Below are 25,849 nucleotides of genomic sequence, written 5' to 3'. Positions count from 1 at the left end.
TTTATTGATTTGTCTTACATGCAGCAAAACTTCAAATCCTGTTTTGATTAAGTTAATCTACAGTAGTATAGCTATGGGGGACAGATCCTGCCTAGTAAATAAAGCACACTAATGTCAGTTATCTGAAGTATATTCTTCCATCCAAATTAGGGGACTTGAACAATGAAACAGTTGTATTAAGCTTTTGGTGAACTGACTTTTAAATCTATAACTGGGTTAAAAGAATACAGTTAACTTAAACTTGGTATAGAAAAAAATAAATTTGTGAGGATGGCTAGACAAGAAAAATCAAATGAAAGCAGGCCTTAAGAACTTAGTTTGGGTTTTAAATGCTATAAGTAAAAGTCTGACTTTGTCATTTGTGTACTATTTGGACTTTATTTTTTTCACTTTTAATAACTGACAATTTATTTGTGCATGGTAAATTGAGTGCTGCACTAATGGATGGAAAAAATAGTATGAACAGTCACTTAGATTTATTCCAGGAGTCAAGATAGATCTGCCCCCACCTGAAGTGAGCTTGCAAGACTTTTCCTACTGTAGGAAAATGACAGCTACTGCCATTAGAACTTTGTGCTGCAAATGTTCCTTCACCATCAGCCAGTGACTCAACCATTCAGCAGTCTGTCTTGTATACCCCCAGATTACACCTCAGAAAAAAATGAGTTATTACTGAAAAATTGTTTACATTCTCATTTACCATACAATTATAAAATACTGTACTTAAATTTCAGTGTCTCTGGCTATCCCTCAATTTACATCTCAGTGTAAATATATAGAGTAATACACTTCTACCCTGATATAACACAGTAAAGCAGGGCTGTGCACTCCAGTGGATCAAAGCAAGTTCAGTATAACGCGGTAAGATTTTTTTGCTCCTGAGGACAGTGTTATATTGAGGTAGAGGTGTATAAACAACTCATTGTACTGACTTTTTTGCTAGTACTTTTAAAACTAGGCAAATATATCTGAGTTGAGGTACCTCTGGTTGAGAATCACTGCCATAAGCCTCTTAAAGTTTTTGATCTTATTTACATTCCAGCACTGCTGTTTTATGTGTAGTTTGAACAGATATAGAAGAAATTGCTTTGCAACAGTCATCTGTAGTGATCTCACTAATGCAAAGCATCTTAAGTCAACCTGGACACTACTCTTTTTGGAATACAGCATGCATGGGTTTTTTCCCTTATACTACATTTATTTCTTAACCAATATCCTAGTGGTTGCTGTTTGTGTTTGTTTCAGCAAATTACCTGTGGACAGGAGTGTTTAAAAAGTTAGCTGTGCTGTTAGTAAAAGCAATACTAAAAACTTACAGTATTCTTGGTTAATGCTCTATTTAGCTGGGAAAAGGCAAAATGAATTAGATCTTAATGTAATTAAAATAGCATTTAATACTTCCCTCTACAAGATACCATTAGTGGAGGACCCACTTCTAGAACTTAATTTTGTCCAAAATTGTTGGTACTGGCTGGCCAGCTCAACTTCCTCTTGCTGAGTATACATGTAGACTTCTAAGGCATGTGATGTAGTACTACATCACTTGTAAGGCCCAGAGTTTTAAAGCTATTTAAGCATTGCTATGCCTAACTGATTTAGGAGCCTAAGTCTTAACTTTCAAAAGCTATTAAAGCAGTCAGTCTGAATTTCATCAGATGACCATGGAATTTAGACTCATGCCTCGATAGCTTTACAAATCTGAGCTTTAGAATGGATACCCAATGAACATGGCATATATTAAACTAATGGAGAGTTGTGTGTAAAGGTTTCCTCTCACCAACAGAAGTTGGTCCAATAAAAGATACCGTCTCATCTACCTTATCCTGGGACAGAGAGCTGCAACAGTAGTGCACAGGCCTTAAACATGTTTATCTAGTAAGGTACAGCAGGAATAGGTTCTTGGCTTGATATTTATCAATGAACTAGAAGAAAACAATTACTGACCGTTTGGGGCTTTGATATCTCTGGTACGATTTACTAATTATCTCAAGTGTTTGGACCTAGCTTACAGGGCAAATGTAAGCTTATACTTACACAATGGGGGACTTGATCCTGGGATGCAGTGACTCAAGAGTTTTGTGGATAATCAGATGAACATGAACACTGCCGTAGCCAAAAAAATCTTATGCAATCCTTGGATCTACAGGCAGGAGTAGGAACCTTGTATTACCTCATTAGCACTGGTGCAGCTGTGTCCACAATTCAGGAATGATGGTAATAAATTGGAAGAGAAGAGCTACAAACGTTATTGAAAATGTGCATCATAAGACTGATCAAGTTAAAACCTACATGAACACAAATTTGATAGCTCTTCAGTTTAGCAGAGAAATATAATCAATAGCTTGAATCCTTTGGCCTAAACCACGAGGAACAATTCTCCAGTGAGGGAGAGTCCACCACAGCCCATTGTAATTTTAAGTCAAAAGATATGCTCTAGTCCAGTGATTTTCAACATTTTTTCATTTATCTCCCCTTCGGAAATCTTACACTGTGTGGACCCGAAGGGATCCATGGACCACAGATTGAAAACCAGTCAACCATCGCTTTTGGAATTAATTCCTGGGACTCCTAGAGCTGTGTTACGCAGGAGATCAGAGTAGGTAAGCTCAGCGGTTGTTTCTAGCCTAACCTGGAAATGCTGAGCAGCAGCATGGATCTCCATTCACAGGTATCAGCCTCCATCTCTGTTGCCCAGTTTGCTCAAGCAGTATGAGTCTTTACGCAGGCTTAACTCCTCTAGAACATAGGTTCTTTTTCGAGTGCTTGCTCATATTGATTCCAATTAGGTGGGTGTGTGCCGCGTGCACGATCGTCAGAGAAATTTTCTACCCTAGCAACACCCGGTGGGTCAGCTGGGGAGCCCCCTGGAGTGGCGCCTTTATGGCGCTGGATATATACCCCGGCCGACCCAGCACCCCCTCAGTTCCTTCGTGCCGGCTACTCCGACAGTGGGGAAGGGGGGCAGGTTTGGAATGGATATGAGCAACACATCTCGAAGAACAACAGTTACAAAGGTGAGTAACCATTTTTTCTTCTTCGAGTGCTTGCTCATATCGATTCCAGTTAGGTGACTACCAAGCCCCACCTAGGCGGTGGGGTCGGAGTGAGACAGGAGAGCTAGGAGAACACGCTTCCTTGGTCTTCTCTAACCCGATGGTTGTCAGATTCCTCAAGGGCTTAGGCCGCCTTTACCCACAGCAACGCCAACCCGTTCCAGTGTGGGATCTTAACCTGGTTCTCTCCAAGCTCACAGGACCCCCATTTGAGCCATTGGCTACCTGCTTGCTCCTTTACCTATCTTGGAAGACAGTCTTCCTTGTAGCTATCACTTCAGCAAGGCGTGTTTCTGAACTCAAGGTCCTGACATCTGAGCCTCTTTACACCGTCTTCCATAAAGACAAGGTGCAGCTTTGCCCCCACCCTACCTTCCTTCCCAAGGTTGTATCAGCTTTTCATGTGAACCAGGGTATATTCCTCCTGGTCTTCCATCCTAAGCCATATGCCAAGACCAGCGTATGCACTCCTTGGACGTGCGCAGGGCCCTTGCTTTCTATATTGAGTGTATGAAACCCTTTCAAAAGACAATGCAACTTGTTGCAGAAGCTGACCGGCTGAAAGGCCTACTAGTCTCCTCCCAACGTCTCTCCTCTTGGATCATGTCCTGCATTCGTGCTTACTACGACTTGGCTGGTGTCCTAATGCCACGCCTCACCGCCCACTCCACGAGGGCCCAAGCCTCCTCGACTGCCTTCCTGGCTCAAGTCCCGATCCAGGACATTTGTAGAGCTGCAGTTTAGTCATCAGTCCACACCTTCGCTGTTCACTATGTGCTTGTACAGCAATCCAGAGATGATGCTGCATTTGGATCAGCGGTTTTGCACACGACACTGTCTCACTCTGACCCCACCACCTAGGTGGGGCTTGGTAGTCACCTAACTGGAATCGATATGAGCAAGCACTCGAAGAAGAAAAAACGGTTACTCACCTTTGTAACTTGTTCTTCGAGATGTGTTGCTCATATCCATTCCAAACCTGCCCCCGTTCCCCACTGTCGGAGTAGCCGGCACGAAGGAACTGAGGGGGCGCTGGGTCGGCCGGGGTATATATCCAGTGCCATTAAGGCGCCACTCCAGGGGGCTCCACAGCTGACCCACCGGGTGGTGCTAGCGTAGAAAATTTCTAACGATCGTGCACGGGGCGTGCACACACCTAATTGGAATGGATATGAGCAACATGTTGAAGAACAGTCACAAAGGTGAGTAACTGTTTTTTCCTGTCTCAGTGAAGTAATCACAAAGATCAGAATAGACATGCACACACACAAAAACAATGGTTACTTACCTTACAGTAACTGAGGTTCTTCAAGATGTTCTATATGCAGATGGGGATGCTGCACCCTCAAGAGGGGTGGTGTGAAGACATACAGGGCACAGGCACAGCCCCAAACACACACTGCTGGTTAAAAGATTCTGATCACCTGTGTATAAGAGTGGGATCCATGTGTACACAATGCATAGAGCCACAGTTACTATAAGGTAATAAACTATATGAGTTTCTAAATGCAAAGAAGTTAATCTATATAGACACGCCACTGGTAAAGCTTTAAATTATTAAGACTTACAGGTACTCCTAAATGAAAGCAATTTTAAAAAGACTAGACCTCTAGAAACATCTACCACCTCAAATAGAACAGTTAATCCACTACTTGCTTACTGCAGCACTAAAAGTAAAGAAAGGCTTCCACCCAAGTGCACCTTTACCTTTCAACTCAATGCATGAGAGTGACAGGCTCTGGGCATATGCAGTTTAGTTATGAAGCATGTCCCATCCAATACTGTGCTTTATTAGGTGTTCAAGGCAAGAAAACTGCGGTATTAAAAAAGGTAGGTGAGTTTCTGAAAATGTTAGCTGAAGACTGAACAGTTTATAATGTGAGATGAGTGAGTTGCACATAGGGCTTGCAGAAGTATTTCTAGAATTCAGAGGGTTAAATGAAAAGACTTAATACAGAGCAGTTCATACAGACTTTGCATTGAAGAAACTGCATTGGTACATCTATTCAACTTGTGTCCGTCTTTGTAGTGCTTGTGTGTGTAGAGGCCTGTAGGGGCAGTGTGCTGGGAGGGATGCCGAGCCCTGATTAGGGGGTGGAGCTTGGCTGCGTAGGGGGCCTATATAAGTGGCCACCCAGCCAGGCAGCAGCACAGCTGTGAGCAGCGGCACAGCAAGCAGCCAACAGGGTGGCTAACGGGAGTTTGCAGGGGGAGGCAGGAGGGCGCAGTGTGTTGTGTGTCTTGTGTCCTGAGGTGCAGAGACTGCAGCAGCCATGAGCCAGGCAGCAGAGGACACAATGCAGATGATTGCATGTGGAAGCTGTGGTGTGTATATGGTGCTAGTGGGGGAGCCTGAACAGAGGTATGTTTGCATGAAGTGTCACCTAATAGAGTTGCTGGAAGAAAAGATTCAAAGGTTGGAGATGCAGGTAAATGCCCTGGTAGAGTTTAGAAGGGGATTCGAGCAGTTGATGGAGGAAAGGCAAGGAGGGGTTGAGGGGGAATGCTCAGGGGTTCAGGTGGAAGCAGGGGCTACAGTGTGTGAGGGGGGATTATCAGAGGGAGAACAAGGGCAGTGGAACCATGTGACTCTGAGAAGCAGGCCAAGGAAAAGGAGGGCCAGTGAAGGGGAAATAAATAGAACTCAGGAACAGGTTTGGGTGTTTGGATAACGAGGAGGGGGGGGGCAGCAGATGGTAACTGAAGGTGGGAGGGTGAGCAAGAAGAGAAGAGCAACTACTCCCATAGAGAGAGGGGAGGAGGTGATGGAGGCAGCACCAAATATGGGCCCCGGCAGGATACAGGATGGCACAAAGAGGAGTATAAGGGAAAATAGGAACAGACACAGGTTACAACTAGAGGGAATAGAGTAGTAGATCACACTGTCACAAGGCAAAGACAGGTTTACGTGATTGGGGACTCCATACTGAGGAGGTTAGACAGGTCTGTGACCAGGGCAGACCCAGAGAACAGAAGGATGTGCTGTCTACCAGGTGCTAAGATAAGGGATGTGGACCTACGGCTGAAAAGGATCCTAAAAGGAGCGGGTAAAAACCCCTTGATAATCCTACATGTAGGAACAAATGACACAGCTAGGTTCTCATTAGAGAGAATCAAGGGAGATTATGCCAGACTGGGGAAGACACTCAAGGAAATAGAGGCTCAGATCATCTTCAGTGGGATTCTGCCTGTTCCTACAGAAGGGCAGCAAAGGGCTGACAGGATTGTGAGGATAAATAGTTGGCTAAGGGAGTGGTGCTATAAGGAGGGCTTTGGGATGTATGGCCACTGGGAGGCTTTTGTGGACAGACAACTGTTCTCACGGGATGGACTTCACCTGAGGAGGGAAGGAAATAGACTTCTGGGAGGGAGGCTGGCTCATCTCATCAGAAGAGCTTTAAACTAGGAAGTTGGGGGAGACGGTTGGGAGATGTCCAGTTAATCTCCACGCCGGATTCCAACATTGAAAAGGAGGGTGATGAGATAAGAACAGATATAGCCAGGGGGAGGGGATTGAACATAAGGAGAGGGGGGATGAACAGTAAGGGGTCCATAACAAATTGCATAACTAATGGGAGACAGGCTACACGGCATACATTAGGATGTTTATACACCAACGCAAGAAGCCTAGGTAACAAAGTGGAGGAATTGCAGCTCCTAGTCAGAGAAATGAAACCAGATATCATAGGAATAACCGAAACATGGTGGAATGGTAGTCATGACTGGAGTACAGGTATGGAAGGGTATGTGCTGTTTAGGAATGACCGGAACAAAGGTAAAGGGGGGGTGGCATTGTATGTCAATAATGAGGTAAACTGTAAAGAAATAATAACGGATGGAATGGATACGACAGTCTGTTTGGGTAATACTCACACTGGGTAAAAACTACTACAGCCTCCCCTGAGATAGTGCTTGGGGTGTGCTATACACCACCAGGATCTACTCTGGATATGGACAGAACTATTTAATGTTTTTAGGGAAGTAAATACTAATAGGAACTGTGTAATTATGGGGGACTTTAACTTCCCAGATATAGATTGGGGAACAAATGCTAGTAGCAATAATAGGACTCAGATGCTCCTAGATGTGCTTGCTGATCAATTCCTTCATCAAGTAGTAGCTGAACCAACGAGGGCGGAGGCCATTTTAGATTTGGTTTTGGTGAGTAGTGAGGACCCCGTTGAGGAAATGGTTGTAGGGGACAACCTTGGCTCGAGTGATCATGAGCTAATTCGGTTTAAACTAAATGGAAGGATTAACAGAATTAAATCGGAGACTAGGGTTTACAATTTTAAAAAGGCTAATTTTAATAAATTAAGAGGACTGGTTAGGGAACTGGATTGGGCTAACATATTTACGGATCTAAAGGCAGATGATGCCTGGGATTAGTTTAAGTTACAGTTGCAGGAGCTGTCGGAGGCCTGTATCCCGAGAAAGGGAAAATGGTTAGTAGGCAAGAGATTTAGACTGAGCTGGATGATCAAGCATCTCAAAGGGGCAATTAAGAAAAAACAGAAAGCGTACAAAGAGTGGAAGAGGGGAGGGATCAGTAAGGAAACTTACCTTATTGAGGCCAGAGCATGTAGAGATGGAGTGAGAGAGGCCAAAAGCCGTGTAGAGTTGGACCTTGCAAGGGGAATTAAAACCAATAGTAAGAGGTTTTATAGCCATATAAATAGGAAGAAATCAAGAAGTGGGACCGCTGAAGACTGTAGCTGGAGTGGAGATTAAGGGTAATCTAGGCATGGCACAATATCTAAACTAATATTTTGCATCGGTCTTTAATGAGGCAAATGAAGGGATTAGGAATAGTGGCAGTGTGACAGAGGGGAATAAAGGAGGGGGGATTACCGTATCCGAGGTAGAAGCCAAATTTGAACACCTTAACGGGACTAAGTCAGGCAGACCAGATGATCTTCATCCGAGAACATTGAAGGAACTGGCGTGAGAAATAGCAGACCCCTTAGCGAAATTTTTTAATTAATCTTTAAACTCGGGGGTGGTACCATTGGACTGGAGAATAGCTAATGTGGTTCCTATTTTCAAGAAAGGGAAAAAAAGTGACCCAGGTAACTACAGGCCTGTCAGTTTAACATCTGTAGTGTGCAAGGTCCTGGAGAAAATTTTGAAGGAGAAAGAAGTTGAGGACCTTGAGGTCAATGGCAATTGCGACAAATTACAACATGGTTTTACCAAAGGCAGATCGTGCCAAACCAATCTGATCTCCTTCTTTAAGTAACAGACGTATTAGATAAGGGAAATGCGGTGGACCTAATATACCTCTATTTCAGTAAAGCGTTTGATGTAGTACCGCACGAGGAATTATTGGTTAAATTGGAAAAGATGGGGATCAATATGAAAACCCAAAGGTGGATAAGGAACTGGTTATTGGGAAGACTTCACCGGTCGTACTGAAAGGTGAACTGTCAGGTTGGAGGGAGGTCACCAGTGGAGTTCCTATTTATTACTGACCTCAGAACCAAATGTAGGAGTGGGCTGATAAAGTTTGCGGATGACACACAGTTGAGAGGTATTGCCAATACGGAGGAAGATCGGGATATTCGGCAGGGAGACTTGAATGACCTTGTAAATTGGAGTAACAGAAATAGGATGAAATTTAATAGTGAAAAGTGTAAGGTGATGCATTTAGGGATGACTAACAAGAAATTTCGTTACAAACTGGGGACGCATCGGTGGGAAGTAACAGAGGAAGAGAAAGACCTCAGAGTTCTGGTAGACAGCAGGATGACTATGAGTCGGCAATGTGATGTAGCGGTGAAAAAAGCCAATGCGGTCTTGGGATGCATTAGATGAGGTATATCTAGTAGGGATAAGGAGGTGCTGCTTCCGTTGTACAAGGCGCTGGTGAGACCTCATTTGGAGTACTGTGTGCAGTTCTGGTCTCCCATGTTTAAAAAAGATGAACTCAAACTGGAACGGGTACAGAGAAGGGCCACTAGGATGATCAGAGGAATGGAAAACCTGTCGTATGAAAGGAGACTCGAGGAGCTCGGTTTGTTTAGCCTGACCAAAAGAAGGCTGAGGGGAGATACGATTGCTCTCTTTAAATATATCAGAGGGATAAATAGCAGTGAGGGAGAGGAATTATTTCAGCTCAGTACTAATGTGGACACGAGAACGAATGGCTATAAACTGGCCGTGGGGAAGTTTAGGCTTGAAATTAGACTAAGGTTTCTGACCGTCAGAGGGGTGAAATACTGGAACAGTCTTCCGAGGGAAATGGTGGGGGCGAAGGACCTGTCTGGCTTTAAGATTAAGCTAGATAAGTTTATGGAGGGAATGGTTTAATGGGATAACGTGATTTTAGTCAAATTAACAGCGTGCCATCGCTGGTATATAGTATCAATGGCCAATGAGGGTCTGGCTGGAGAATCTTGCCTACATGCTCGGGGTTCTACTGATCGCCATATTTGGGGTCGGGAAGGAATTTTCCTCCAGGGTAGATTGGCAGAGGTCCTGGAGGTTTTTCGCCTTCCTCCGCAGCATGGGAGGTGTTCCCTAGCTGGAGGATTCTCTGCGACTTGAAGTCTTTAAATCACAGAATTTGGGGACTTCAACAACAGAGTCAAGGGAAAGGGGTTGGGTCAGCTTTTGTGGCCTGCATCATGCGGGAGGTCAGACTAGATGATCATAATGGTCCCTTCTGACCTTAAAGTCTATGAGTCTATGAACATAACCAATGTATCTGAATCCCTCTGGCATCTCTAATTACCTATATGCAAGTTGTGCCGTTACAGTTTTTAGAAGCCTGTTACCCTGACATCTTCTAAACAATTCAGCAAACCTATGCTGCACTACGTAGGCTCACCTATTCAGGTACGCAGAGACATAATCATCATCTCATTCCATGTCCACACTTTACTGAGAATATTTTTACGTTCTTTGGTCATGCCATATCTTACCAGTAATGGTAATTCCCCAAGTTTCAGGTATAAGGTTTGGGCTTGCAGTGCTAGAAACAAAAACAATCAATCTCCCAGTAACAGAATCAGCATGTTATTAAGGCAGGAATTCACAATAACCAGACATCCCAGACAATTTAATTCTGCTATTTAATAAAGGGTGATCCTGAGTTAGCAACATCATTTTACTTTTTCTTACAGTAACAATACAGTTATTGCTTCAGTGAAGTTCTAGAAGTTATCTACATGCTGCACATTGATATTTTTCCCACTCCATGGACTCTTCTTGCACTTGTTTTTTTAAGTTTACAAGTTAGAGGCACAATAAAAATACCAATTTTGGGGAAGACATAGTGAATGATTCTGGTACAGTCTTAATCCTTCATCAGGCTTAACTGTGCCAACTCTAGTGTAAGTGCAGTACAAAATAGTGCATTTAATGAGACTTACCATACATTTAAGAAAGCTATTAAGACTCAGATTTCTGCAAAACTATTAGGATTGCTAATAGTACACCCCTATTTATAGCTAAATACTCTAAATGAATAGAGATAAGCGCTGTACATGAAAGACCAGGTGCTATTGAGCCAACAGTGTTAGTCTGGTGGTTTTGTTTCCTTTATGCAATACACAAACCAAAATAATTAGATACTTTAATTGGTCTGAGAATCTCAGTCATGCAACACCCTACAAATGTACATAATACTCTGAATTGTTCCATGCTGGTTAAGTACACTCTAACTGAACAATTAAAAAAGTTAAGTCAATAAACCTGATCATGAAAACCCTCAGGGCCAACGAAGTCATGAGGAATGTCATCTTAAGCATTAATTTCTCACATACTGTGTAGATATCCACAACACTACAGCTTGTTTGCTTTAACTGGTGCATGCACAAGGATACTCCAGTGCATATAATTCGGCAATTTTTATTCAGGTGAACAAAGCACTAAGTTTACGCCATTATGCTAGAGAATGGTCAGCACAAACCGCTGGAATTAATTTGGAGAAGTTTCCCCACCTTACACACACAGTTTAGGAAAACAAAATCAAAGATTCAATATATTTTTTTTTTTTTGGTGGCTGCATTTTTCTAGAGGGGTGGGATTTTCCAAAACACACAGCTAACTTAGGAGCACAAGTCCTGTTGACTTTAAATGGGAGCTGTGTTCCTAAATCACTTATGTGCTTTTGAAAATCCCACGCTGTAAGAAAGATTAAGAACAGTTCTCCACAAATGTCAGATGCTTCATGTGCTTTAAAAGTCTCTCTTCACAACAGTTACATAAATCCTTATGGAAAGCACTTTTTTTTTTTAAACTAAACTAAACACTGAACCAAAGTAGTAATGAAATGAAGTGAAATGAATTACTATTAAACTAAGAAAGCCTACACAAAAGTACTTATCAAAAATATACATATACAAATAATCCAGTATGCTAAATAGAGATTTATAACCAACATCAATTTAGAAACTAGTAATCAAGCAGTTACAAGATGTCCATTCAAACGAAAAAAAAAAAAGGCCAGAGAGTGTGACTCAGTGCTCTGATGTACACAACAATGCCACATGCTTGCATCTCATGCACGAGTCTAGTCTTCATGTTGATACTTGAAACAGGCTGCAAGATCCCAACAGGGAAATAAGTAGAAGACTGTAGGATTTGGTCAGACCTCCTCCACTCAACTCTTTACCACAATGACTTTTAACACAAGGACAGAGAAAGGACGTGACCAATAAGAAAAAAAAACTTTAAAACAGAACAGTGGAGGACAGGGGAAAAAAAGTTGTTAATGATCGAAGTAACAGACTGATCACCAAATTCCATGCATGAAATTTCCAGTCTTTGAAATTTTCCAAGGACACAGCATAGCCTAAGTGACTACTACAAAACTGGTTTCATCCAGATGTCACAGTAATACTTACTCAGAAAAAGGCTTCTGCTCCATCACATACACGATCAAAAATCTTTTAGCCAAAATCTTATTTTATTTTAATAGGACAGATAGGACTAAGTGTTTGTAGAGGATAGGACTAAGTGTTTGTAGATGATAGCATTCACATGTATTTAAAACCTGGGGCATATTTTACAACACTGTGGCAATTCCTTCACAGAGACCCTAATTTACAGGGCACAGAGGGCTACTCTATAAAGTTACCTCCTCAAATGCAGTCTTCATGTTAGATCTACACTAGTCAAACTGCCATGTCAGTGCGAGAAACAGCTGAATTATAGTTGCATAAATATGGAGGCACTTCTCCCCCAGCCCAGCAGGGCAAGACCACCCGCTCCCAGAGAAAGAGGACAGGAACCCTGCTTATCCTTTAAGCAGTCAAGCTACCACAGAAACAATCTTGTGCCCAAAATGTTTTTCACAGATTTGTAAAAACCATCTTGCACATCTTGCCAGAATGAATTCATTATGAATGAGAGTTGAATCTTCTGACACAGTGAGACTAAAAGACAAAGAGGTCATAGGTGCAGACCCAACCAGAAGGAAATGTCCAGTTTGGAAATCTCTCCATTAAGGCATACAGCTGAGGTGACTTTTGATCTTCCCCAAAGAAATAATGTGCTGCTATGGCGAGGGAAACCATTCCATCAGAGTGCTTTTCTGCAGCCTGAAAATGAGAAAAGGCAATGCCAAATTTATCAAGCATTATTTTCACCCTTGGCCTCTTCAAAGGTTCTAGATATTGTTCATTCCAGATACCCCTGCTGAGTCTTCCTACAAGCCAGCTAGTGTCCAATATACTACCATCAGCCCCATGGTTCACTATTTTTAAAGTTAAAAGCCTTCTTAATGTCTGTTAAAATAGACCAGCAGTATTATCTAATGTGAAAGAAAATGGCTTTACCACCATGCAGAAGAGACTTTGCAGAATGGAGATCCCTGATTGATAGAAGAGAGAATCAATAGAAGTATTGGTATTGACCCGATATCCCAGCTGATCTGTATTCCATTGCACGTGTTCAATGCCATTTACTTAAGACTGCACACATTCAACTGTGCTCAGAACTTGGCCCATGTATCCTTGAAGAGGTCGGTATGATCAAATCTCCAATACACACAAGGAAGTGAATCTTCCTGCCTGAAGAGAATTACTGTGAAAAGCTTCCAAAGTCTGGGATGAATAGGGCTGATCCTTCACCTGTTGGATCAATCTACTTGTCAAGATTCTGATGGGCCCTGCAGCAGGCTCACTCATCACCAAACACCAGAGTTCCTTTCCTAGCAACTAAATGAAATTAGTTTACCTTCAGTTTACTATACAAAGGAGTTCAGCCCTCTGATCATAACTACCAAAGCGGGGCTACAAGTTTTGGGAGCTCTTCCCAACTCCTCAATCTCGCGTTTAGGTAACAAATAAATGTCCTTGTCCATCTGGCAGAGCTCTAGTACAAAGCAGACTCCTGTTTGGCACAACTGGATGCAGGGCTGCTGGTGAGTATCTCTTTACTCCACTTTGATAATTTGGTAAGTGATCAGATCACCTTATCCAGGAATGAACCCTTGCTGAACCTGTATGTTTCTCTATAAAAATTTCCAAGGGAATCAGGCATCTTAAATTCCATGGCAATAAAAGCTTCAGGTATGCTGTGAATTATTTCTAGGAAACTTTAGGTAAGATGATGAGAGGTGACTACCCTTTTCACCTTGGAAAAGAAACGGGGAATTGCTCAAAGGGGCACCTTAAAAGGGTAAAAGCATCCACAAGACGTTCACTAAGCAAAGTCTGTAACTCCTTCCCTTTCTAAGGGGATAGATTTGCCACTTAAGAGTCCTAGTTTCCCAAAGCAAGTAAACAGAGTACATGGGGAGGAATTATTTAGACTACAACAAAACAGCTCTAATTAGGAGCAGTGAGATACTATTAAGAAAAGGTAAAATTGAGATAAATATAAAAAAATCCTAATGGCAAGACAGAAGACTGTAAAAGTGTCTATCAGAGGAAATAATGGAAGCCCCATCCCTCGGGTCATTTAAAATTTGACAAGAGAATGCATTTTTATATTTTACACACACACACACACACACACACACACACACACACTCTCTCTCTCTCTCTCTCTCGTATCAGCCCACAGAGGACAGACTAAAAGACAAATTAAATCTCACCTCTAGCTTCTATTAATCTATGTAATAAAGCAAGTTGGGTTTATTTTTAAAGTTTTCTCAAACATTTTTCACCCTCACCTTCAACTCGATCCAGAAGCGCCATGCCACAGCCTGCAGTCCATGAGCGTAAAACACAAAATAATCCCCTCCTATATTAGCAACAGGAGTTCCATCTCCAAGAGACCAGCTGGACAGTGTTGACCCTTCATGAGGTCGAATGTACAGCGACATGTGACTGGGACCTACATCATCAGACAAGCAAATGTATTTGCAGAAGGAGGTGAAGAGAAATACATTTCTACTGCATTCTAGCTACTATGGGTTCTTTTGTGCCCCAATCAGCTGTTTAATTTCATTTTGTATGAGAGATTTAGCCTGTATGCTGCCAGTTGTCTCTCTCAATATGAGATACTGAACTAAGCAGCTCCCCTGTCTGTAGCAGAAGCCATAGTGGATCCTGTGCAGCGAGGGACAGAGTTATAAAATGGGCTTTAAAAGTTTCTAGCTAACAAAAGTCAATTGCTAATTCAAATGAGCCTTTAAGTTTACAATTGCAATATGGCCACAATTTTTCAAGTGCCTGGGTAGTTGAATTAGTTGATGCCAGGTTCCCAATTATGTATTAGTGCCAATCACTCCGCTATCCCAGGGATAGCATAGCCACTTTCAATACCAGAATTTAAGCTAAAATGAGCATAAAAAAAAAAAATCACAAATCAGAGGCTGATAGACATATAGGCACTCACCTGATACTTCAAAGGTTAACTTTGTAGAATCCCAGGGCATTTGCTCTTTGGCCAGAAGTTTAAAGTGAACAGGGTTTGTGGGAGAAATTTCTGCAGCAGGAAGATACCAGTTCTTTCTACAATAAAAAGCATTTTTTAAGACCAACAAAAACACTCAGAAGTGCCGTATAGTGCTCAAAGATTATAGACTCTGGGCAAAATGCATGTCTTTGTAGAACAAGGCTGGCGGCCTTGCTATTACAAAATGAAATATTCAAGTGCCATTCACCCCAGAGTTAAAGATTAATGCTTTCATACTCTGTGGCTACAATTAAAACATTTAAAAGGGACCCTCTGTGATCAGCAGGATTGCCTCCACCATGCCTTTATTCCTCACCTCATTCTCTTTGACCAAGCCACCTGTTAACTTACTTAAGATAAAACAAGCTAAAACAATAACCAAAGCAAGGAATTTTTAGATTTCCCAATTGTAGATTTTGGGCGGACACGAGACCATGACATGAGTTATTAAATGTTTTCTCCTAAAGTTTCTGTGACAAAACACTTGCAGCCAGGGACATAATATGAAGAAAAAGAAAGTCTTTCGCAGTGACAAAAACATTACAAAATGAGTTTTATTCTTCATCTTGTGCAAAAGTGTCTGATGCGTCTTGGAAATTAAGTTCCATGTGGTCCTAACAGGCATTACTCAGAAGAAAGTTACCTGAGAAGAAAGTGCACAGGAAGAATCCAAGGAAAGCCACAGAGAGGGGCCTTGTCCTCACAATTAGTTTTGATAGTGTCATTGAGTTCAGGTATATGAGGAGTGATGTGAGATATTCCAGCATAGTCCAACCCATTAATCCATATTCCAGAGTCACTTTTTACCAAGTTTCCATGTAGGCCATAAAATCTTCTGCTCACGTGCTGGAAGAGTGAGGAACAAACAGAAAAACCATCAGGCATTTGGAATATTTTGTGCAACCTGATAAAGTCAGAACTGATTCTGAAATGCCCACCACTACCGCCCATGCTTTTTTGGCACAGCGTAAGGTCTTCTATGGCAGTATTTTTCAAACCATGGGTCACGGCATGTATGGCGCTGGGTCGCCTTGGTCAGCACCGCCGACCGGGACATTAAAAGGCCTGTCGGCAGTGCTGCCCAGCTAAGGCAGGTTAGTGCCTACCTTTTCTAACACGACGCTGTGCCCCAGAAGCAGCCAGCAGCTTCTAGGCAGGAGGGCCACAGGCCTCCGCATACTGCCCCTGCCCTGAGCCCCGGCTCTGCACTCCCATTGGCCAGCAACCAGCCAACGGGAACTGGGAGGGAGGGGAGAGGGAAGCGGAGCCGCTTGTGCGCCTCCGCCTATGAGCCAAACCTGCTGCTGGCTGCTTACGGGGTACAGCGTGGTCCACGCCCGCACCCCAATCCCCTGCCCCAGTCCTGAGCCCCCCCAAACCTGGAACCCCTTCCTGCACCCCAAATCCCTCATCTCTAGGCCAGAGCCTGCACCCCCAGCCCAGAGCCCTGACCCCCTCTCACACCCCAACTCTCTGCCCCAGCCCTGAGCCCCTGCAAACCTGGAACCCCTCCTGCACCCCAAACCCCTCAGCCCAGAGCCCTGACCCCTTCCCGCACTGCAACCCCAATCCAGCCCTGAACAACCCCAAACCCAGAGCCCCTCCTGCACCCCAACCCCCTCATCCCCAGTCCAGAGCCTGACCCCTAACCCCCTGCCCAAACCCTGAGCCCCCCAACCCCTCTTTCCCAGCCCCACCCCGCAGTCCTCACCCCAACCCTCTTCCCCAGCCCTGAGCCCCTCCCACACCCCAAACCTCTCATCCTCAGCTCCACTGGGTTGTGGGCATCAACAATTTTCTTCAACTCAGTCCCCAGGAAAAAAGTTTGAAAACCACTGTTCTATGGCAGTGGTTCTCAACCAGTGGTCGGGGCCCACTGGCGGTCCGTGAGCCGGTTTCAGGGGGTCCGCCAAGCAGGGCTGGCATTAGACCTGCTGGGGCCCAGGGCAGAAAGCCAAAGCCCCACCACCTGGGCCTGAACTCCGAGGCTCCAAATCCTGCCACCAGGGGCTGAAGCCGAGGCCTGAGCAACTTAGCTTCACAATGGCCCCTGTGGTGTGGGGCGCTGGGCAATTGCCCTGCTTACTATCCTTTAACACTGGCCTTGGCTTTTATATGCAGAGAAACAGTTATTGTGGCACAGCGAGGTGGGCCGTGGAGTCTTTATAGCATGTTGGGGGGGGCCTCAGGAAGAAAAAGTTTGAGAACCCCTGTTCCATGGTATGTTAGAAAATGTGTTTCTATCAAGGTACTTGATGTTACCTGAGCCCTTGCACAGATTTGGCCACTAGATATTTCTTGTAGGACACAAATAGGCCATTCTTAAACATTAATGCTTATTGGACCTAGTACAGAGGTTGAACTCAAATAAAATAATTTTACAAGGCAAAGAAACTAAGCCCCACGCACTCAGGGAAGAAAGACTGCCCCCAGGTTGCACTTTCCAAATGTTTTACAAGAGGCACTCGCTACATCCTGTGAATAAGGTCAGTGTAGCCCAGTGACACTGGCAATAGTCCCAGAGATGTAATGTATAGTTTGCCTGACTGAAGCACTTAGGGTAAATAAAAACCTGAGGCTGGCCCACGCTAGGCGACTTGGGCTCGTGAGGCTCAGGCTAAGGGGCTGTTTCATTGCTGTGAAGATTTCCGGGCTCAGGTTGGAGTGTGTGCTCTAGGACTTTACAGGGTGGGAGGGTCCCAGAGCCAGTGCTCCAACCCAAGCCCACAAGTCTACACGGCAATGAAACAGCTCTGCAGGCAGAGCCCCGTGAGCTTTAGTAAGCTAGCATGGGCCAGTGGCAGGTGTCTAGTTGCTGTGTAGACATAACCTTAGAGGGGAGATGCTTTGAACTTGTCCAGAATGACCAGAGAGGCTGTACTGAGACTTTTACATTGAGCCTAAGTTTCTAAGAACAGCTCAAGCATGGCAGAATGTAGAGGACTACTGAATTGGCTGTTATGGACGTCTACGCAGTTTTTAGCTCTAGTGACAGTAAACAGATACCTCCAGCTTGGAAAGGAAAAGGCAGCAACAGACTTTGGAGAGCAGGAATTTAGGAGGAGTTTACAGAAAATTAACACTCAATTAATCTCCCTCTAAAGTACTGAGTCAACCCTGCTTTAGGCCTTCTTTACACAGGCACCTGGTACTACCAAACACCTTTCTCCCCCCCCCCCACTCCCTATGGGCATTCTTATTCTAGTATTTTTAAAAGTGCCTTTTTTGGTTTAGGTTAAACCCCTTGCCAAACAAACTACCTCTACTTAGCTTAACAAAGTAGGTTATGAAGTGACTTGATTCTAGTCTATAGGTATCTACATGAGAAACTAATATTTGATAATGGATTCTTTAATCTAGCAGAGAAAGATATAAGATGATCCAATGTCTGAAAGTTGAAGCTGGACAAATTCAGACAGGAAATAAGGCATGCATTTTTAAGTGAGGATAATGAGCCATTGGAACAATTTACCAAGGGTCATGGTGGATTCTCCATCACTGTCAATTTTTAAATCGAGATTAGACGTTTTTCTAAAAGATGTGCTGTAGGAATTTTGGGGGGGAAGTTCTATGGCCTGTGTCATACAGGCGATCAGACTAGATGGTCATAATATTTCCTTCTGGCCTTGGAATTTATTAATCTACATAAACTAAACTGAAAAACACAAAAGTAGTGGACAAGAGTGTCCAAATGGAGAATTATACCAGTTTAATAATTCACACCTTAGATTATACCAAAAAGACTTTCCAATATAGACAAGGCCTAAGTGTGAATCACATATTCCAAAAATCTAGGAATTCCAAACCCAGTACTTTTACATTTTTCATACATCTTTCCTGGGTGACTTTTAAATGGAGGTTACCTACCTGTAACTGGAGTTCTTTGAGATGTGTGGTCCCTATCTGTATTCCACACATGGGATATGCATGCACGTGAATAACCTGCATTTCTTCTTTGAGTGAGGTCCCTATGCATTCCACACATAGGAGATTAACAAGCAGTAGTCAAACAGCTGGCAGGTGGAGAGAATGCAGAAGTGACAGCTAACTGCAGTACTGCTGTCCCCCCAGCCATATACACAGCTGATGACTGTATCAGTGCGTAATGTCTCGTGAAGGTATACAAACAGCTCCAAGTAGCTGCCCTACATATCTCTAGAATGGGTATGTCTCTCAGAGATGCAGCTGAAGTAACTTGCCCCCTTGTGCAATGTGCCCCTACCCATAATGGCTAGATGGTAACAAAGGGTAATATAACCTGAGATCCATTTTAAAAGTCTCTGCGCCAATATAGATTGACTTCTTGATTGCTCTGCTATGGAAACAGTTTAGATGTCTTTTTAATGTCCTTTGTTCTTTTCAGATAAAAGACCAAAGCCCTCCAGACATCCAGAGAATACAGTCTTCTCTTCTGAGACATGTGGTTTAGGAAAAAATACAGGTAGGTGGATGACCTATGAAACTCAAACAACCCAAATTGGGGGCATAACAAGATCTTTTCTTTATAGAAAGCAGTATATCGGAGGCCCTGCCATAAGTGCTCCCAGTTCATTGACTCTTCTGGCCGACGTTTTAGCTATCAGAAAGACCACCTTCATGGATAGATGCATGTGGCCAGCAGTTAAAGGGAGTCTTACTGAGTGATGATAGAACATAACTGAGGTCACATTGAGGTTTGATCTTCACCACTGGGGGAAACGATCTGAGAATCTCATTCAAAAATCTAGCTGAGAGAGAGTGCATGAAGATCAGACGATTATTAAGTGGAGAATGGAAAGTGCAGCTTGTGGCTAAATGCACCACAGGGAACCAAACGCAAGACCTGAAGACTTGGGGTAAGTGTACACTCTAAGATAGCAGGGATTCCTGCAGAATCTGAACGCAAACGGCGTTGATGAGCCCAAGCGGAGAAATGCTTGCAGTTAGGTGAATAACAGCTTATTTCAGAATCTCGTCTCCTTTGGCTAAAGATAGATTGCACCCTCTTGAAACGTGAGCATTCTATCTTTGATGCCCAGCCCAATACCAGTCTCTGAGTTGCACCAGCCCTGGACTGGGATGTGAGATCTTGCCCCCGTGTCATGTTAGAAGATCTTGCAACATGCTTTTGAACAGATCCCAAACATCTTTTTATTTACTTATCATCATTATTGTTGTTTTTGATTATTATTTTCTCTGGAGTCTGGACCTTGACTATACCTTGCCCAAGAAATTTGGACCTTGACAAAAAATAATTGACTACCCCCAATTATGCTATACTATACTATAAAAACTACTAAAGAAACTAATTGTATACAATTCTGACAGGAATGGTGCAGTAAAAAAAGACTGCGGACATTGAAGATTCTGACTCAGACCATGCGGTGGTCAGAAGGAACTGGAGAGGTGTCACCCCGCATCTCCCTTTACGCTGTTGGTGGGGAGCACGTGAATTATGGCACATGTGGGCTAATGGAAACTGCTTGCAAGAAATTCCGGACTCAGACCCATGGATGTCCAACATGTGGGAAACACATAGGCACCATCGCTCAAAGAAGAACAAGTTGTCAGGAGCAAAATCAATGATCCCAGTTTCCAAATTACTGCCACTACCGACTAATCTACCAAGAAGGTAATTCCAGTACATAATACCCGGATATCACTGATAAACAGGACTGGTTGTCTTTTACGTTATTAATAAATTTTCTTCAAGTAAGATCTCTCAACTGGAGATGAGCAGAGAAAGAGGCTCCAAGCCAACTACAACAAGACAATTTGCCTTTATTTTATATACTTCTTGTTTTTACACTTTGTGTTGTTCCAAAGTCTGGTAAGACTTTTAGCTATTGCAAAGCTACACTTGTCACTCCACCCACTCTTCGCACATACATATGCACTCTAAAAATAACTGGGGAAGGCAAATCATTCCACTGCTAAAAAGAGATTCACCCACTATCCTTTCAAGTTGACCACAGCACTCCAGCAAAATCAGTATATACAGAGTGCAGCTGAGTGAGCCTCCACACGAAGTAGACGGACCGTTCCACAAGGATCAAAAGAGAGACAGTCTGCCTAGCTCCCTGCATGCTACTTCTAAGAATAATGTTTGTTAGAACAAATATGTGTAAGTATTTAAACATGTTTATTGAGCCAAATTCATTCCTGGTGTAACCAAACAGAAGTCAGGGAAGAGTGTGGCCCATCGTGAGCAATGAAAACAAAAAAAAGTTACAATAATCTCAAGCAGTTACATTTTTTTAACTGTCTGGGAATGAACAATCCTCTTATGAATTGTCCTGTATCCAAGGATAAAATGCCCTTCTTTGAAGGGGGAAAAGGAAGGTTGAAGAGAGAAACATCACTTCAAAAAAACAAGAAGATGTAGGCTATATATTATGTAAGGTTTTTCTTACCTGGAGAAAGACTCGCTTAGGCTTTGGATTAGCAGAATCAGAACTGTATGGGAAGAATACTCCACTGCAAACAAGAATTAGTGTAACTCCAAACACTGTAGTTAAAGTTATCAGTGTCTTCTTTGTACTTTTGGCCAGATAGATGAAGTTAAGCTACAGAATAAAAATATCAGGCATTAGTTATGAAATTACTGCACTGAGTAGCAAAAGATAGTGTTAGTGTATTTCTAAAGACCTAATTTATGGAATTCAGAGGACATTTTAAAATGTGATTATCTTCACAAGTGTTATTTAATTTGATGCAAGAGACATTAAGTCATGCAATCTTAAATAACCAATATGCTAGATCTATGTGCAGACTTCCTAGAGTTTTAAGAAAGCACACATTGTTTTTTAAAATGTTCATTAGCAAATGGTACCTGATTATTTTTAATTGGAGGCCTGTGTGAGGGCACATTGTTAAAAACAGTGCTGAAACATGTTGTTATTTATATATTGTTCAGATCAATTTATACTCAATGCCACATTCTTCCTAAATTACACTAAAGTCCTAATTACCCTCCAGAATTAAAATAGCTCAAGAAAGTTAAATTATGTTTTTCAATTGAGGATAGTCTTCCCTTGCACTGATCTCTGTAGCTCCATACTAAAGCAGATATATTCTTGTGTTCTGTCCAAATGGGTTTTCTTCAACTAACAATGTATTGTTTACCACATTTAAACTCTCTCCTATACAATGGCTCAGTTTAATCTCATCATGAATGCAAAACAATCATCCTGAATACAGGAAGGGAAGTTTACAATGGGATGAACCCCCATTTTCATAGACAGCAGGTTACTTCAGTACATTTTTTGGGTCAATTTTCTCCTAGTCCTCTCAGGGACTCCTTCACCAATAGGGAAAAGCCACTGAACTTCCCCATCAGCATCTCATTTTCATATCATGTATAAATCCAACTCTCTAGTCAGATACTGGGCAAAATTCAACCCTGTATCATGCACAACTCCAACCAACTTCACTGAGAGGAGCACACCACTATATGAAGATAGAATTTGGCTTTCAAGTATCCACAAACAGCATCTCTAAAGAGTCTAGTTTAATTTTAATGTACTGATTTAGCTACTTTTATGGGAGTTCCTTGTGATAAGCTAGCTTTTTAGCCTACAATTAAACCACCATTAAATTCAAATATTCTTTTAAAAAAGTAGCTCAGTATATGGATTACAAGGTTTAAAAAAAAAAAAAAAAAACTCCTTACAAAATAGGAAGATAGAATTACAGTGCTGCTAAGGATAAAGGCTGCCAGCACTACATCAGGTGGAATTTCTGTACCACTTCGACCCATGATGGGAATGAACAGTTCAAATATTGTCCAGGTGAGGTACATTATATAGAGGTATGGAATAAACATTCCCAGCATGTAAATTATGACAAATCTTATTGTGGCACCTACAGGAGAGAGGAAAAAAAAAGTAAGCATGATATTCTGTAGCCTGTAAGATACAGAATTTACAGTTTTAATTAGTTACTGTATACAATATCAAGGGACAAATACAAGCTATTTCCAAGGGCGAGGTCCAGCTACATGGACAGAAGGCTCCATCTGGTACAGACCATGCCAATGCAAGACATTTTTAAAGCCACATAATACTATACTTGTATTGTGAAAAAAGCTCAATATCTGTGTCTAACTATGACACTGGTTTAGGTCCCATCTTTCATCTAAATACACTTCTACCCCAATATAACGTGGCCCGATAGAACATGAATTCGGATAGAATGCAGTAAAGCAGCGCTCCGGGGGGCGGAGCTGCGCACTCCGGTGGATCAAAGCCAGTTTGATATAACGCGGTTTCACCTATAACGCAGTAAGATTTTTTGGCTCCCGAGGACAGTGTTATATCGGGGTAGAGGTATTTGAACAATGATCATAACTGAACACGCTGATAATTTGCCCCACTGAGTCTATACTGATATATATTATACTAGTCGCCAAAAGCCAAGGCTCTCTCACATGGGTGTAGCATTTGGGCCAAATAATCCACATCTCCTCCCTCAAATGGGCAAAGAAATTGTTGCATGCAAATTAGTTGTAAAGTAAGGGTGGTGACAGGTTGAGTTACCTCTCATATCACAATGGTCTATGACTCTTGGCTTGGCATAGACATGTAGTCATAGTGTAGCCGTACACCAAACAGGTGTAATTCGTAAAGTCAAAATAGCTGAGAACTTAGAAAGTGGATGGTAACAGACTGCAAATTCTAGTGATCATTGAACCTGGTGATATTCTGAACAAAGAGATATGCTTGTTGCTGTTTCCATAGCTTCACACTGACTCAGACATTCTAGGCTTCAGGGTGACAATACTGGAATATTATATATAGATCCCTGCAAATCCATGGATATCCGCTTTGTATCTGTGGATATCTGCGTCTGCGGAGGCAGATATCCATGGACCATTTTTGTGGATCGCGGATTGGATGCAGACACAAATTTTGTATCCACACAGGGCTCTAATTATATAGATGACTCAAGCCACTCCTACATATCTGCTCTATTCTTAAAAGCTGCCTTTCTGTCAAGGTTATAGTTATTCCTAACAAAAATGCTACTGGCTTTCTTAAGTCAGAATAATTCAGAGCTCAGAGAAGTTATTTTTGTTTAAAGCTCCCAGGTTGTCAAATACATTTTTACCTTTTTGTTTGAATTCTCTATAGGTCAAAAGCTTTGTGAGTAAAGGAAACGCTACCCACATTGCACAGATGAATGCTGAGCAAAGGCCTAGTTGAGTGATTAGAACCAATGCAATAGACCAAACAAGAAGTGAGACATCAAAGAACATCTCCCCCAGGAACTGCTCATTTCTATTCTGTAAAGAAAAAATACAGAATTAGCCTGCTTTGTGATCAGTATATATCAGATCTCTTAAGGCCACTATTGCAAATTTCTGTTGCTTATACACAGCTAAAGTTTTGTTTGGTCACCATCTATCCTTTTATAAACACTGCCACACCAATTTCTTTCCCTTTATGGAGCTATACAATTAGATGCTACATCAGAGCGGATTCAAAAATAGTAATTTAACAGGAGATTAGTTTGGAAGTTGGAGGGAAGAAAGAGAGAATTAAAGGAAAAGGGAGGCAACATTTTCTAGATGTATGTTTTATGCACATTGCTTTTTACTTTCCTATATAGCAAATGGTTTGTCCAAATGTGGGGGTTATTTTTTTTTCTCCAAAGGAAGCACTAGGGTCCACAGGCAAGATTACGCACATTTTTAACACTGGTTAGCAATGTTACTGAAAACATGTGGTAAGGGATTTCACCTTCACCAGGTCAAGTTTGTTAATTTTTAGTACTAGAAACCATTTCATCTTTATTTCTCTTGTAACCATTTCTGATTTTAATATCTTATACTTGTACTCACTTAAAACCTATCTTCTTGTATTTAAATAAACTTGTTTTAGTCTTTAATCAAAACTAATCCAGTGTTGTAGTTAAACTGGACTGTGAGATAACTCCATTTAAACTACCAGGGCTGTTGGATATCGATCCCCTTAGAGGGGCAACAGACCTAAAATATCTGAGCTGTCCAGGAGAGGGTTGGACAGTGCAGAACATACATTTGGAGGGAAAATTTGGGATTGGGAGTGCGTTGAGGTCACCATGCAAGTGGTAACCAAGGCTGGTGGAAACCAGAGCGTGACTGAAGCATGTATAGCTGCAGCCTGCCAGCAGACGCTCAGGGTGTGACCTGCATGCTGTTTTGTTGTTTATTGAGGGGCCAAAGTTGCAAGTTATGGCAGCAAAGCACTGCGAGGCACCCCAGATTGCAGGACAAAGGTGACACAGCCCTTCAATGTCTGGATTGCATCCCGGAACGTCATAGCAACATGATGGCAAATGAAATTCAATGTCAATAATGCAAAGTAATGCTCACAGGAGGTGAAAATGTAAACTACCGATACACCTTACAGGGCTCTAAATTAACTACATTAACTCAAGAAAGGGACCTGGATGTCACTGTAGATAGCTCAATGAAGACCTCTACTCAATGTGCAGCTGTGGTCAAAAAAGCAAATAAGAAATTAGGATGCATAAGGAATGGGATGAATAACATGGAAATTATAATGCCATTATATAAATCAATGGTATGGCCTCACCTAGAATACTGTACGCAGTACTTAAAATGGAAAGTGCAGAATTAGAAATTCACAGAAGAGCAACAAGAGTATGATCAAAGCCAGGGAAAACTCATATGACGAGATTGAAAAGACTGGGATTGTTATTTTAGAAAGGAGACAAATAAGAGGGAATATGATAAAAGTATATAAATTAATGAATAGTATACAGAAGGCAGACTGGGAACGTCTGTTCTCTCTGCCTTATAACACAAGACTAAGGGGGCATTTAATAAAATTTAAAAGGTGGAAAATTCAAAACAAATAAAAGGAACCACTTTTCCACACAGCCTCTAATTGCCACAGGCAGTTATCTGAAGCCAAAAAATGTAACAAGCTTCAAAGAATGACTGAATAACTACATAGATAAAG

General features: G+C 42.2%; 1 protein-coding gene across 4 annotated transcripts in view; it reads right to left on the bottom strand.

Moving 5' to 3' along the window:
* Window positions 1–25,849, bottom strand: part of ERMP1 (endoplasmic reticulum metallopeptidase 1) — a 55,332-nt gene that overhangs the window by 1,116 nt on the left and 28,367 nt on the right. For 3 of the 4 annotated variants that reach the window (XM_034774330.1, XM_034774329.1, XM_034774331.1), the window contains exons 9-15: window positions 23,991–24,165; window positions 22,555–22,745; window positions 21,296–21,448; window positions 15,547–15,749; window positions 14,844–14,959; window positions 14,176–14,339; window positions 10,108–12,598 (exon numbers count right to left, since the gene is read on the bottom strand). In XM_034774330.1, coding sequence (XP_034630221.1) covers window positions 12,434–12,598; window positions 14,176–14,339; window positions 14,844–14,959; window positions 15,547–15,749; window positions 21,296–21,448; window positions 22,555–22,745; window positions 23,991–24,165 — 1,167 coding nt within the window. In that variant the 3' untranslated portion in view covers window positions 10,108–12,433. Of the gene's footprint in view, window positions 1–2,034; window positions 2,237–4,341; window positions 4,478–10,107; window positions 12,599–14,175; window positions 14,340–14,843; window positions 14,960–15,546; window positions 15,750–21,295; window positions 21,449–22,554; window positions 22,746–23,990; window positions 24,166–25,849 lie in introns of those variants that run through there. The other variant, XR_004646215.1, reaches the window with a different exon arrangement.

Source organism: Trachemys scripta, chromosome 6 (genome assembly GCF_013100865.1).
Source record: "Trachemys scripta elegans isolate TJP31775 chromosome 6, CAS_Tse_1.0, whole genome shotgun sequence".
In the NCBI taxonomy this organism is placed as follows: domain Eukaryota; kingdom Metazoa; phylum Chordata; order Testudines; family Emydidae; genus Trachemys; species Trachemys scripta.
Note: the sequence above shows the minus strand (reverse complement) of the source record. Positions and strands in the feature narration are given on the sequence as shown.